The following is a 16,638-nucleotide window of genomic DNA, read 5'->3' as shown; positions in this document are numbered from 1 at the left end:
ACAATCAGAGAATTACGTTTTTTGGTCAACACAACATTGTATTAAAATGCAATTACGGAAGATCAAAAGATCGTATTTACACCAAAATGGTATATAAAAAACCGTCAGCTCCGCAGGCAAAAAAAAAAGCTCTCACCCAGCCCAAGATCACGAAAAATGGAGACGCTACGGATTTCCTGAAAATTGCAACTTTTTTTTTCACCCCTTAAATAAACAACCTAGACATGTTTGGTGTCTATGAACTCGTAATGACCCGGAGAATCATAATGGCAGGTCAGCTTTAGCATTTAGTCATCATGGTAAAAAGCTAAGCAAAAAACAATTGTGGAATTGCACTTTTCTTGCAATTTTACCACACTTTTAATTTTTTTCCTATGTTTTCCAGGACGTTATGTGGTAAAATTAATGATATCGTTCAAAAGTACAACTCGTCCCGCAAAAAAAACAAGCCATCACATGGCCATATTGACGGAAAAAATAAAAAGGTTATTGCTCTGGGAGGAAGGGGAGCAGAAAATGGAAACTTAAAAATGGAAAAAACCAAAGTTGTGAAGGGGTTAAAGGGAATCTATCAGCAAGTTTTTGCTACACCATCTGAGAGCAGCATGATGTCGGGTCGGAGAGCCTGATTACAGCAAAGTTTTATTTACTTTACTGAGTGCTGTAATTTTGATTAAAAACTGTTTTATCTGCTGTAGATCTACCAGTTCTCTGAATGCTGAGCTCCGTATAACCCCTGATTAGCAACTTTTTGTATTCACTGTGCATAAGCAGAAAGCTGCCAATCAGTTTTGGGGGGGGGGCATGGTTGGACTAACTGGCTGCAGACTAAGTATTCCTCTAATGATAATTTTATAAAAACTATCTCCCCTGGAAGAAGGCACAGTAGCCGAAACGGCCGTAGGGGTAGTGGCACCGCTTGTCTGAGGGTAATACACCGGTTTACACAGCTTCATTTCTTTCCCTGCGTTTTATATGCTTACCACTGGACACTCCGTACCAGATTAATTTATGCACTTTGCTTGGTCAGCCTCTGATATAACTATGTACATGAATACTTATTCTATGGTAGGGTGTTAGTATAACCGGTACGCTGCAATTGCCTTTGACATGTGATTCCACCTAGTAGTAGTTTCCATCATTGAATCCCGTTGTTGATACTATGATATTGTTTTAATATGTTTTCAATAAATGTATACTTTTTACTTGGATCCCTCTTTGGTGCATTTCTTATAGGTTCTTAATATTTTTTGCACTGGGAATAGGTGTAATTCCGTATATGGGCACAGGTGGTATTGGTATCACTTACTGTGCATTGTGATCTATATCTGCTCTTAAAAACTACACTAAGCAGATTAGTAAGTGAGACAAATCAACTTCTTTGATTGACATCTCTGGTTTTAAGAAGAGCACAACACAGAATACTGGACCTAAAAGAATCAAGGATTGTTTGGTTTAGAAAAATCTATTTCTAAATATTGGACCAGGGCATTCTAAGTAAAAAGATAGATGACACTTACCAGGAACGCCATCAGTTTTTTTAAATGGAGAGCAGATGTAAAGAGCATCTCTCACTCTGGAGGATCTGGGACATCCATGCATTACACAAACAGCCTATGACTTAGATTTTAATTTCTCCAGATGGGAAGATGTACAGTGAGTGAACATTGTACTTAAAAGGCACCTGTCAGCAAAAAAAGCTATAGTTATAGTTTGCAGGTAATAACAGATTTATACATATCTGTGCAGCTGCTGGGAGAAAATGATGTTATATTCTCCCTGCATCTGCTCATTTCCAGCCATTGGGGTGATGCCAGGGCAGTAAACATTCAACAATTGCTCCCTATGCTCCTTGACGGACAGCATAGTTGAAACAGAGCAGGATGTCAGTCAAGTAGCAAGAGTAGTGGTTACAGTGCGCTCACTGTGTAAAAAGCGTTGACTGTTCTTTGCCCTGACACCACACCATTGACTGAAAACAAGCAACCACAGGGAGAATATAACGTAATCTTCTCCCTGTAGCTGCACTTCCAGTAATAGACTGCCACCTATAGATTACCTCCATGGCTGCTGGTAAATACATTTTTGCTTTAATTGTTTTTTTTGCATTTAAATTCTCTAGCACATTTGAACTAATCCCTGGGGACTTCAGCAGTGAGACGACCAATGATCACCTTATTTTTCAAGGACAATTTTAACAAACAAGAATTATAACAAGTGAATAACCCTGTATATGGTGGACATTCTGGATCATATAAATTTGACTCGAAAATTGTTATTCCATCTTTTCCTTCTTTATATTCAGTCCTGCAGATGAAATTATGATTATTCTTGGAGCCCATTCAAGTAATGAAAATGCTAAAGAAGAAGGGAGGCAGACATTTCATGTTGTGAAGTTACTGAAGCATCCATATTACGACATTAATACTCTAAAGAATGACATTCTGCTGATGGAAGTAATGAAAATACTTGTTTCTAAAACTTTATGAGAAATATTTTTTAGATATTATGTATATACAGTTAGGTCCATATATATTTGGACAGAGACAACATTTTTCTAATTTTGGTTATAGACATTACCACAATGAATTTTAAACAAAACAATTCAGATGCAGTTGAAGTTCAGACTTTCAGCTTTCATTTGAGGGTATCCACATTAAAATTGGATGAAGGGTTTTGGAGTTTCAGCTTTAACATGTGCCACCCTGTTTTTAAAGGGACCAAAAGTAATTGGACAATTGACTCCAAGGCTATTTCATGGACAGGTGTGGGCAATCCCTTTGTTATGTCATTCTCAATTAAGCAGATAAAAGGCCTGGAGTTGATTTGAGGTGTGGTGCTTTCATTTGGAAGGTTTTGCTGTGAAGTAAACAAGCGGTAAAGGAGCTCTCCATGCAGGTGACACAAGCCATCCTTAAGCTGCAAAAACAGAAAAAAACCATCCAAGAAATTTATACAATATTAGGTGTGGCAAAATCTACAGTTTGGTATATCCTGAGAAAGAAAGAAAGCTCTGGTGAACTCATCAATGCAAAAAGACCTGGGCGCCCACGGAAGACAACAGTGGTGGATGATCGCAGAATATTCTCCATGGTGAAGAGAAACCCCTTCACAACAGCCAACCAAGTGACCAACACTCTCCAGGAGGTCGGCGTATCAATATCCAAATCTACCATAAAGAGAAGACTGCATGAAAGTAAATACAGAGGGTTCACTGCACGGTGCAAGCCACTCATAAGCATCAAGAATAAAAAGGCTAGACTGGAATTTGCTAAAAAACATCTAAAAAAGCCAGCACAGTTCTGGAAGAACATTCTTTGGACAGATGAAACCAAGATCAACCTCTACCAGAATGATGGAAAGAGGAAAGTATGGCGAAGGCGTGGTACAGCTCATGATCCAAAGCATACCACATCATCTGTAAAACACGGCGGAGGCAGTGTGATGGTTGGGCATGCATGGCTGCCAGTGGCACTGGGTCACTAGTGTTTATTGATGATGTGACACAGGACAGAAGCAGCCGAATGAATTCTGAGGTATTCAGACCCACACTGTGTGCTCAGATCCAGCCAAATGCAGCCAAACTGATTGGTCGTCATTTCATACTACAGATGGACAATGACCCAAAACATAAAGCCAAAGCAACCCAGGAGTTTATTAAAGCAAAGAAGTGGAATATTCTTGAATGGCCAAGTCAGTCACCTGATCTCAACCCAATCGAGCATGCATTTCACTTGTTACAGACTAAACTTCAGACAGAAAGGCCCACAAACAGCAACTGAAAACCACCGCAGTGAAGGCCTGGCAGAGCATCAAAAAGGAGGAAACACAGCGTCTGGTGATGTCCATGAGTTCAAGACTTCAGGCAGTCATTGCCAACAAAGGGTTTTCAACCAAGTACTAGAAATGAACATTTTATTTTTAATTATTGAATCTGTCCAATTACTTTTGGTCCCGTTAAAAACAGGGTGGCACATGTTAAGGAGCTGAAACTCCTAAACCCTTCATCCAATTTTAATGTGGATACCCTCAAATGAAAGCTGAAAGTCTGAACTTCAACTGCATCTGAATTGTTTTGTTTAAAATTCATTGTGGTAATGTCTATAACCAAAATTAGAAAAATGTTGTCTCTGTCCAAATATATATGGACCTAACTGTATTTTACAATATTTTTGCTTAGAGATTATATTTAGACTAATTTACTTTTTTTTTTCTTTTATTAATGGGAGCCTATAAGGATGAATTTCCACATTAAAATAAAGGTATGGCTGCATAGGTGCTGTTACCCTGAGTAAAACCATACCTTGTAGAAAACTGCCCTGCCGCTGCTGAGAAATCTGGCGAATAATGCCATAAGCAAATTTTCTGCCAGTGCTTTGGGATGTGTCAAAGCACTTCCTACTCTCCGCCCTCTTTCTTTCTTCCCTGCCCAGCGCCTGGTTCATGTGTTTGATTGACAGGCCACTCCAGTCTCGTCATCTGCCACCCTTCACCGAAAACTTGCACAACTGAAGTCAGTGCCTGGGATCAGTGTCAGTATGTGAGAACTCGGCAAGTAAAGTCAATCCAATGTAGTCATTTTCTAAACTAAAGGGATAGATTTACTCCAGATAACAGTGCCTATACAGTCATATTTTTAGTTATAGGAAGAAATTCCTCCAAACTGGTTCCCTTTCAAGCAGTTTTTCGAAATCAGAAAATAACTAGATGGGGGGGTGTGAAGGAAGGATTTGTTTCTACCAGTGAAACATGTAAAATAATTTCATTGTGCTCTTAACACAATGCTAAATATTGCATTGCAAAATCAGGCACACTGCCTTGCAGTCCATAAAGATCAAGGATGTACAACATCTTCTGGTCCAAAACTCTCAGACTGAACCAATCCCAAGATCAAAATGAAACTATTATGGAATATTGATAATGTTTGCCATAAATGAATGATAGGATTATAGGTGCCAGTTCCTTTTCCAGAGCTTCCACTTATTACTGAGTATGATGCCCTATTCTCCACCATTCACACTCCAGAAATGAAGAGTCCTACATGCATGAGACTCTTTGAACTGTAGCTTAAAAGGGTTGTCTCACGAATAAAGTACGTTTTAATTAATAGATCTTGGAATAAAAAAAAAGTTCCATAATTGAATGTGTTAAAAAATGTTCCTGTGCTGAGATAATCTTAAAAATGTGTCCCTGCTGTGTACTGTGCAATTGTAAGGGTGTGACAGAAGCCGTCATGCGCATCTCCCCCTAATGTCCATGTGTGTGCAGGTAAGACGTGGTAATGTAAATGATGTTTATGTGTAATGATATGGTTATTATATTGTGTATGGGTTTTACATCTACTTTGTATGTTTTGTTATTGTGATAAGATTAAGGGAAGATGTAAAGGTTAGGATTGGGTGTAGTTTAGTGGGGCACAATAGAGTTGGGAAACTAGAGTGCAAGCATAAGAATAATTAAAATAGGGGAGTTACAGTTTTAGTGGGGGAGGGCACTATAGTATGGTACTAATAGGTTAGGTTATGTCCACATAACAGGGAACATTCCAGTTTGGGAGGAGTTAGTATGTGGTTTGGTGTATCTGAGGGTAGGAGCTTCCAGATTAGGATCAGAGTTGGGGATATAGCAGCAGGATATAGAAGAGAGATAAGACATGGGGCTGGAGAGTAAAGATAAGAGACAGGACCTCCCCAAGGAAGCAGCATGCGGCGGTCGCTATCAAGCTCAGTGATGCTTCAGGAGATATCCGGGGCCTACAGCCTGAATTAGGCAGAACTATGGGTGCCTCTTTCTTCTTAAAAAGGAAGCCAGATGGGAGATTGACTGAAACTAGTGGACTTAAGTGCACGGGAGCTGCAGGGGTAGCAGGGACTGGAACTATCAGGAAGCTCAGGGAAAGAGAGAGAATGACAAAGAAATGTGGATGGGACTGTTATGGTACCAACATCTTTATTCCTTAGTAAAGTTGAATTGTTGAGGTTGAACTTTGTGTCTGGAATCGTTTATGCGGACTCCGTATCAAGAACTAAAGAAGCAAGATCAGAAAGAAACTCTGTGGCTAAAGTGAGTGTACTATTTACTACCTGCAACACACACAGACGACAGAACATTTTATTTTCTTTGCGGGGTGCCAGGTTGTGGGAACACAACAGCCCCTCACCATGACCACCACCCTGGTCATCTCTCATAATGGCTGAGTCTGACAGTTCAGGAGCAGGCAAAATACAGGATACAGACAGGACAGCATGAGATCGCAGCTGAATCTTTCTTTGAGCTAAAACATTGCTTAAAAACAGGCAGTGAAATGTTTTGCCTCACAAAAAGAATCAGCTGTGATCCCGTGCAATAATGTATGTATACTTTTTTTTGCTTTCTCCCCTGCCCAGGAGATGTGGTATGATCAGACCATGTTCCTGCACAGTCAGACACAGCCCACACACAGTACACAGCAGGAGCATATTTCTAAGATAATCTCAGCACAGGAACATCTTTTTAACACATCCAATTGTGGAACTTTATTTTATTCCAAGATTATAAATTATAATTTACATTGTTTATGGGAAACCCCTTTTAAATGAGATACTGTTACCACTGAGTGCTTCAATTAAACTACAATGAGGAGCAAAAACCTAAAGAGATGAACTGGTATATATGTTGGTGTGCATGCAGCGTGTAGGAGCATGTTCACACTGGCCACTAAACAGACAAAACCCAAGATATAAACAAATACTCTACAGTAAATAAATGTATAAATGACAATAGTGCATGAAAATAACATAGCATACTTTGTTAACATAATTTTGATCAAAAAAATGTAAAAGCCATCTCACCATGTCAGGGTGACCCTATTCGGGACGGTCCTAACCTCTAGCATTAAACCCATATTATATGTCAATTGACGTAAATGTGAATAAGGGCTGAGAAGGACTGTGACCCTGCTAATGGACACCCCGCCATGGGGAACTATATGAATGTAATGTCCAGCTCAAAGAAAAGGAAGCCCACACCTTTATATGCACAGAGAGCAAGCAAATTGAAACAAAAACCTAAAGAGATGAACTGGATTATAAGTTAGTGTGCATGTAGCATGTAGAAACATGTTCAGACTGACCACTAAATAGACGAAACCTAAGAAAAAAGCTAAACAGGCAAGTACCCTATAGTAAATAAATAAATTGCAATTGTGCCTAAAAATAATATAGGGTACTTAGTTAACAGAATTTTGAAGTCCAACCCATGAAAGGAAATCTGTCAGCCGGATTTCACACACCAGGCTACTTATATTGGACTGTAGCCGTTTCAAAGATACAGTAAAGGCCCCGTCTCACATAGCGAGATCGCTGCTGAGTCACAAGTTTTGTGACGCAACAGCGACCTCAGTAGCGATCTCGCTATGTGTGACACGTACCAGCGATCAGGCCCCTGCTGTGAGATCGCTGGTCGTGTCGGAATGGCCTGGACCTTTTTTTGGTCGTTGAGGTCCCGCTGACATCGCTGAATCGGTGTGTGTGACACCGATCCAGCGATGTCTTCACTGGGAACCAGGGTAAACATCGGGTTACTAAGCGCAGGGCCGCGCTTAGTAACCTGATGTTTACCCTGGTTACCAAAAAAAACAAACAGTACATACTCACCATCTGATGTCCGTCAGGTCCCTTGCCGTCTGCTTCCCACACTGACTGAGCGCCGCAAAGTGAAAGTGAAAGTACAGCACAGCGGTGACGTCACCGCTGCGCTCTGCTCTCACTGTACGGCGGCACTCAGTCAGAGCAGGAAGCAGACGGCAAGGGACCTGACGGACATCAGATGGTGAGTATGTAGTGTTTGGTTTTTTTGGTAACCAGGGTAAACATCGGGTTACTAAGCGCGGCCCTGCGCTTAGTAACCCGATGTTTACCCTGGTTACCCGGGTGCTGCAGGGGGACTTCGGCATCGTTGAAGACAGTTTCAACGATGCCGAAGTCGTTCCCCTGATTGTTGGTCGCTGGAGAGAGCTGTCTGTGTGACAGCTCCCCAGCGACCACACAGCGACTTACCAACGATCACGGCCAGGTCGTATCACTGGTCGTGATCGTTGGTAAGTCGCTATGTGTGCCGGGGCCTTAAGTCTGACAATACCTTTACATGTCCAGTCTGCTCATCTGTCACTAAGAAATCAGCGTTTGAATTGATATGCAAATGAGGCTGAAGAACTATGGCAGATCTGAAGCCTCAGTTGCGACGCCCACCAGGACCGTGGGGTACTTGGGGCCCGGGTCAGACAGTTCTTTAAGGGGTTGCCACGGAAGCAGTGACCCGGTATGTGGCCCTGGGTGCACAATAAAAATTATGAGAGAAAGTTTATAGGAGACTTAACGTGAAGCCACATGTGGTGTACGGCAATGGATATGGCTGACGCTGCTTAAGGAGACCGCTGGGGCAGATGGTGACGCAGCTGGCATGGTTCTGCTCCCCACAGGTGGAGCGGAGCCCCAGGGCTACCGGTACTGTGGTAAGGGGATCGTGGACGTTGGGGTGCAGGACTGAGGATGCGAGAAATGACTGGAGGACACAAAAGCTGTAGTTTTCTTTACCTTTACTTGATGGCTGAAGGTGCAGTCCGGGGCATGGGTACCAGATGGTAATGGAAATCCAGGCAGCCTGGAAGCAATTTAGGATCCACCTAGCCAGGTGGGTTCAGAGGTCTTCCTACTGCGCTGTCCTGCTAGGTCCTTGCTACTTTAAGCTCTGCTCAAGTTCCTCTCACAGTCTGGCAGTTAAAATAAAACAGTACCCGCATGGCAGGCCACTTGAGCCTATTACAGTTGTCGCTCCTTTGTGGTGGCTCTGGGCTCTGGAGTAATGCTGTGCTGCAGGGTGTTAGATGGTCCAGGGGACCTGCAGTCTCCTGCCCTCCTGATTTAGCTGTTGTGACTTTAGTACCTGCGCAACCACGGACTCCAGTGTCCGGTTTCTAGCCCTCAGCTCTGGGGTGAGCTTGATTACAGATCAACTCCCCAGGTTCTCCTAGACGTCTTTCCTCTCACTCTCTCAAACTCAGACTAACTACCTCTGCCTCCAGGCCAGAACTTATAGGGAAGCTCCCCTGAAATCAGGTGTTAGAGCTCCCCCTTCTGGTCAGGAGTAAGGAAACTGTGTTGGATGCTGGTGTTATCTGGTAAGGGGATCTCTCCTTGCTTCCAGGCATGACATCTCCCCCTGTGAGGGAGGCAATGCCATTGTGGCAACCGGACTCCTGGGGTGCCACATCAGTCACTATATTCCCCTGCTTGACTGACAAGTCCTTTGCCTGAAGTTGCACAGTATAAAGGCTATCAGTCAAGCTGTAGGAGGTGGAGCTAAGAGGGAAATTGAGCTGGAGTGACAGAGGCTTCAGATCTACAAATAACTCTTTAGCCTCATTAATTCAAACGCTGATTTCTCAGGAATAAAGGAACAGACTTGACCCTGTAAATGTGTTGTTGGACTTGTCTATTAAAGAGCTACATGCACATATAAGTAGTTTGGAGGGTGCAATCCTGCTGACAGATTCCCTTTAAGGCACATTTAAGGCACATGCAGAGACTTTTTTCCTTGTAGACGCTTAGGCCAACTATTGCTCATCTGGTAAAAACACCCTAAAAAAGAATGTCATGCGGCTGTTGCTAATTTCTAACCTCTATTGCAGTTGAACAGTACAGCAAGCTTTGGAGAATTTGTCCAAAACATTTCTCTACCAGAGACCTTTGAAGATCTTGAAGAAGGGGCAGTTTGTGAGACAGCCGGATGGGGATGGACTGGAAGGAAATTTGCTAACTGTCTCATGGAAGTAAATGTCACAGTTCTAAACAGAAAATTATGTCAGAGACATTTGAAAAATGCAGTGCCCGTTACAATGAACATGATGTGCACCAACGTGGGGCCCGAAGGACAGGACACCTGTTTTGTAAGTTTTAGAGATATTTTTTTTGTTTTTTTGCAATTACATAATTTTGCAAATACATAAAAATGATATCTATATATATGAGGCATCATGATTACTCGCTAATCCCGGCCCCTGCACAGTAGCTCCGCCCCCCACCACATCACCACACATAATCCCGCACCCCATTACCACACACAATCCCGCCCCCCACCACATCACCACACATAATCCTGCACTCCATTACCACACACAATCCCGCCCCCCACCACATCACCACACATAATCCCGCCCCCCCACCACATTACCACACATAATCCTGCCCCCCACCACATTACCACACATAGTCCCGCCCCCCACCATATTACCACACATAATCCCGCCCCCCACCACATTACCACACATAATCCCGCCCCCCACCACATTACAACAGATAATCCCACCCCCCCACCACATCACCACACATAATACCGCCCCCACCACATTACCACACATAATCCCGCCCCCCACCACATTACCACAGATAATCCCGCCCCCACCACATCACCACACATAATCCCGCCCCAACATACACTGCAAGACCTGAGCGCCATATGTTAGTAACATACACTCTGTCCTGAGCGCCACATGCGACCAACAAACACTGCAGGATCTGGAAACCATACATCTATATATATAAGAGGCATCGTGATTACTCGCTAATCCCGCCCCCTGCACAGTAGCTCCGCCCCCACATCACCACACATAATCCCGCTCCCAATTATCACACAAAATCCCGCCCCCACCACATTACCATGTACAATCCCTCCCCCACCACATTACCACACACAATCCCGCCCCCCACCACACACAATCCCGCCCCCACCACATTACCACACACAATCCTGCCCCCCACCACATCACCACACGTAATCCCGCCCCCACCACATCACCACACATAATCCCGCCCCCAACACATCACCACACATAATCGCGCCCCCAACACATCACCACACATAATCCCGCCCCCCCACCACATTACCACAGATAATCCTGCCCCCACCACATCACCACACATAATTCCGCCCCCACAACATTACCACACATAATCCCGCCCCCACCACATTACCACAGATAATCCCGCCCCCCACCACATTACCACACATAATCCCACCCCCACCACATTACCACAGATAATCCCGCCCCCCCACCTCATTACCACAGATAATCCCACCCCCCCACCACATCACCACACATAATCCCACCCCCCACCACATCACCACACATAAACCCGCCCCCCCCCACCACATCACCACACATAATCCCGCCCCCCCACCACATCACCACACATAATCCCGCCCCCAACACATCACCACACATAATCCCGCCCCAACACATTACCACACATAATCCCGCCCCCACCACATTACCACAGATAATCCCGCCCCCACCACATCACCACACATAATCCCGCCCCAACATACACTGCAAGACCTGAGCGCCATATGTTAGTAACATACACTCTGTCCTGAGCGCCACATGCGACCAACAAACACTGCAGGATCTGGAAACCATACATCTATATATATAAGAGGCATCGTGATTACTCGCTAATTCCGCCCCCTGCACAGTAGCTCCGCCCCCCACATCACCACACATAATCCCGCTCCCAATTATCACACAAAATCCCGCCCCCACCACATTACCATGTACAATCCCTCCCCCACCACATTACCACACACAATCCCGCCCCCCACCACACACAATCCCGCCCCCACCACATTACCACACACAATCCTGCCCCCCACCACATCACCACACGTAATCCCGCCCCCACCACATCACCACACATAATCCCGCCCCCAACACATCACCACACATAATCCCGCCCCAACACATTACCACACATAATCCCGCCCCCCCACCACATCACCACACATAATCCCTCCCCCCACCACATCACCACACATAATCCCACCCCCCACCACATCACCACACATAATCCCACCCCCCACCACATTACCACACACAATCCCGCCCCCACCACATCACCACACATAATCCCGCCCCAACACATTACCACACATAATCCCGCCCCCACCACATTACCACAGATAATCCCGCCCCCACCACATCACCACACATAATCCCGCCCCAACGTACACTGCAAGACCTGAGCGCCATATGTTAGTAACATACACTCTGTCCTGAGCGCCACATGCGACCAACAAACACTGCAGGATCTGGAAACCATACATCTATATATATAAGAGGCATCGTGATTACTCGCTAATCCCGCCCCCTGCACAGTAGCTCCGCCCCCACATCACCACACATAATCCCACTCCCAATTATCACACAAAATCCCGCCCCCACCACATTACCATGTACAATCCCTCCCCCACAACATTACCACACACAATCCCGCCCCCCACCACACACAATCCCGCCCCCACCACATTACCACACACAATCCTGCCCCCCACCACATCACCACACGTAATCCCGCCCCCACCACATCACCACACATAATCCCGCCCCCAACACATCACCACACATAATCGCGCCCCCAACACATCACCACACATAATCCCGCCCCCCCACCACATTACCACAGATAATTCTGCCCCCACCACATCACCACACATAATTCCGCCCCCACATTACCACACATAATCCCGCCCCCACCACATTACCACAGATAATCCCGCCCCCCACCACATTACCACACATAATCCCACCCCCACCACATTACCACAGATAATCCCGCCCCCCCACCTCATTACCACAGATAATCCCGCCCCCCCACCACATCACCACACATAATCCCACCCCCCACCACATCACCACACATAAACCCGCCCCCCCACCACATCACCACACATAATCCCGCCCCCCCACCACATCACCACACATAATCCCGCCCCCAACACATCACCACACATAATCCCGCCCCAACACATTACCACACATAATCCCGCCCCCCCACCACATCACCACACATAATCCCTCCCCCCACCACATCACCACACATAATCCCACCCCCCACCACATTACCACACACAATCCCGCCCCCACCACATCACCACACATAATCCCGCCCCCCAACACATTACCACACATAATCCCTCCCCCACCACATTACCACAGATAATCCCGCCCCCCCACCACATTACCACACATAATCCCACCCCCCACCACATTACCACACATAATCCCCCCACCACATCACCACACATAATCCCGCCCCACCATATTACTACAGATAATCCCACCCCCACCACATTACCACACATAATCCCGCCCCCACCACATTACCACAGATAATCCCACCCTCCACCACATCACCACACATAATCCCGCCTCCCACCACATCACCACACATAATCCCGCCCCCCACTACATCACCACACATAATCCCACCCCCCACCACATCACCACACATAATCCTGCCCCCCACCACATTACCACACATAATCCCGCCCCCACCACATTACCACAGATAATCCCCCAACACATTACCACACATAATCCTGCCCCCCACCACATTACCACAGATAATCCCGCCTCCCACCACATTATCACACATAATCCTGCCCCCCCACCACATTACCACAGATAATTCCCCCCCCATCACGCAGCATTAATTAGATGGCAATGCGCGTGCCGAGCGTTAGCTGGCTGGAAACAGCTAGTATATATATATACATTCCATTTGATTAGGTAGGGCGAGGGGGTAGGTAGGTCTAGTCCAGGTATGCCATTCAAAAAGGGGAGCCACATGTGGAACATACACCTGTACATCTGCAATCCAAAGTAAGGCAGGAGTAGAAAACTGGCCACAAAATCCAAGTATTCCCAGTCAGATAAAGGAATGGAAGAAAATACATAAAAAAAATAATTGTGTAATAGAAATCAATGCCAGACAGACACCAAATAAGTAGTCAGGGTCACACCACATATTCATCTCCATAGTCACAAACACAGCGGAATTCTGCCCCAAAATTCTGCAAACTAAATTACGATTTAATAAAACCTTCAAATTCAGCATGAAAATCTGCATTAATATGATGCAATTTGTTTTACATTTCATTACTTGTACTGAAATGTGTTCTAGGGCTGCATTCACAATTGTCGACAAACACACTATTAAAAGGAATCTGTCACCAGGTTTTTCCCATCTAGTCATCTAACCTATGAGCAGCATAATGTAGGGGCAGAGACGTTGATTCCAGCAACCACTCATTGGGCTGCTTGCTGTAGTTTTATCAGCAGGAAATTAACACTAGAGAACTAGTAAATTTGCTGCTAGATAGTCCTTCATATTCATGAGTTCTATTTATCCATGCCCCACCACTGATTGGCAGCTTTCTGGCTATGCAGAGTGTTCACAGAAAGTTGCCAATCAGTGGTGTGGGCGGCGTTATGCACAGCTGAACAATAAGAGAACTCAGCTCAGTAAGTGACAGATCACTGGAATCGGAGTCTCTGCCCCTACCTGGTGACAGATAAAGGTTCATATAATAATGCAATGACACCTTATTTGTATTAGTTATATAGATAATTGTACAGTGCAGGGTGTCAATGTGACAATTCCCTCAATGCAAATCATGAGTGGAAGCTCGGTGCAAAAATTGGAATCCAAATGCAAAACAGATCCCGCCTGTTCTCATGAATACTTATCAACAACTACATTGCAAAATTCAGAATTCAGCCCCACACTGTCACGGCTGTGTCAGAGGCTGCAGACCGTTGCACTGCATCTGTCTTCAGAATGTCTCAGCAGTTTGCTTTGCAGACTTCTGCCTGGTCCTTCTGAGGCTAGGACCCAGTGGCCACCTCCCCCGGCTCTAATGGTGATGCCTGGATCTAGGTGTTTATAACTCCCAACTTGCTGTATATTTTCTATTTGCACTTCCCTGTTGAGGCATGGAGCTGTAGCAGTCTGCTAGAGTCCTCTTTGGAGTTTGGAGGGTGTCTGTGTTTCTATCTGAGTCTACTCAAGTTAAGGGTCGCCCTTGTTTCCTTTATCCTAGTTTTCTTTATTGTTAGTGGGGTTCGAGAAGTGTTCACCCCTAGCTTCCCTAAGCCCGCTAGGGTCTGGCAAGAATTAGGTATCCTGCTCAGCGATAGGTGAGGAACCTATTTAGGGTCTCTTAGGGCAGACAGGGTGATGTTAGATCTGTCTAGGGGTCTCCACTCCCCGCTTCCCTAGTGTTGGACCCCCCTTCCCCTTCTCCTTTTGTGTTGCACTTAGTCTGTCCTACACTGTGCGTGACACACACCCACTGCTGCATCGGACAGCCTAGGAACACAAATCAAACACCTAGTTTAGGGTGTGGTTTTACAGAGTCACATACTATTTGCTCCCTAGTTCTCAGGAGTCAGGACTGTCCAAAATGGGGATTGCTAACATATTCATGCCACATTTGTACAATGCGGCAGAGGGTCTTATCGGAACTGGAACCACAACCTCTTCACCACTTTCCTGGCAGAAAAGAATGTAAAGAAATGTCAGCCCTGAAGACTGTGGAATTGTGAAATTAGCTGAGTACTAAAATGAAAACTTGACCTATAACATATGACACGCCATAGAGACAAAAATCACTATTAAAATTGTGCAAATGTTTCTTTCACAGGGTGATTCAGGCGGTCCCTTGATATGTAATGGCATCTTCAGAGGAATCCTTTCTTCTGGGACACATCCTTGTGGAATGCGAAACGGAGCAGCCGTGTATACTCGACTAACTGAGGAATATATAAACTGGATCAAGAATAAAATAGAGCGTCAGCACTAATTCACCACCATCCTGTTATTTGTGGCCATTTTATTTGATCATAATCCTAAAATCAAACATTCTGGGATTTAATAAGTCTCATTTAACAAAGACCAAATGGTTGGGGCTACATGATGACGTGTCGTTCGACCAAAAACATCAGTGCAACTTGTCTGTGAGTTGCTTTCGCGCAACTATTTTAAAGCTATGATTTTGCTATAACAAAAATGTCAAATCACAGATAAATTGCCCACAAGTCTGCGATTTCAGTGTAAAGGGACACATATCACTGAGTAGCCTCAGTGTACAGTAAACCTGTCACTAGGTCAAAAGTGCCCAGTTTCAGCTCTTATTTTATTTCTGTTGCTGTCCTTCTGCATATTCCATTTTTGGTTGTTGTTGTTTTGGGGTTTTTTTTATATCCACCATACGGGTTCAGAAGTTTGAGTCTTCTTATTTAGTGCTAATTTTTATGGTGTCTATCAAGGGCACACTGCTCATAGGGTATTTATGTAGAGCAGCTGGCACTTTTGTGGTGACAGGTCCTCTTTAGAAATTTTTTCAACCCTTTAGCATGTAATCACGTGTGGTTGATTACATTGAAAATGCCACATATGAACCTACGCCTAATTTCCTACACAATACAATTTTTACTATATTTACCTGTAATGTAATCACGCACACGGTCGTAATATACTGTAGATATAATATTCAGAAACTGCATGGGACCTTACAATACTTCTGAACGCCTCAGATTTCATGTACAAATAGCTTATACAGAGAGAAGTGACAAAGGACATGAACCCTAGTGCCATCTATAAGATATAGAAATCTTAAAAGTCAATTATCAGCCCTTTAATGTGCCTTGCCGCATGACTTAACATAAAAAGCCAAACCAGACACTGTATTTACAGACATGCTTGCCCCTCACTAGTGCAAATAAGGAGATCTGATTTGCCTGGATGAGAGGTCTCTGGCAGG

At 44.8% G+C, this 16,638-nt stretch overlaps 1 protein-coding gene across 2 annotated transcripts in view; it reads left to right on the top strand.

The window, feature by feature from the left end:
- LOC143805605 (granzyme A-like) overlaps nt 1–16,340 on the top strand; it is a 34,617-nt gene extending 18,277 nt beyond the window's left edge. Inside the window, exons 3-5 of one of the 2 annotated variants that reach the window (XM_077285129.1) lie at nt 2,306–2,456; nt 9,668–9,925; nt 15,520–16,340. In XM_077285129.1, the coding sequence (XP_077141244.1) occupies nt 2,306–2,456; nt 9,668–9,925; nt 15,520–15,678 (568 nt within the window). In that variant the 3' untranslated portion in view covers nt 15,679–16,340. The remainder of the gene's footprint in view (nt 1–2,305; nt 2,457–9,667; nt 9,926–15,519) is intronic. The other variant, XM_077285120.1, reaches the window with a different exon arrangement.
- The last annotated feature ends 298 nt before the right edge of the window (nt 16,341–16,638 follow it).

This window comes from Ranitomeya variabilis, chromosome 1, assembly GCF_051348905.1.
Source record: "Ranitomeya variabilis isolate aRanVar5 chromosome 1, aRanVar5.hap1, whole genome shotgun sequence".
NCBI lineage: Eukaryota > Metazoa > Chordata > Amphibia > Anura > Dendrobatidae > Ranitomeya > Ranitomeya variabilis.
Note: the sequence above shows the minus strand (reverse complement) of the source record. Positions and strands in the feature narration are given on the sequence as shown.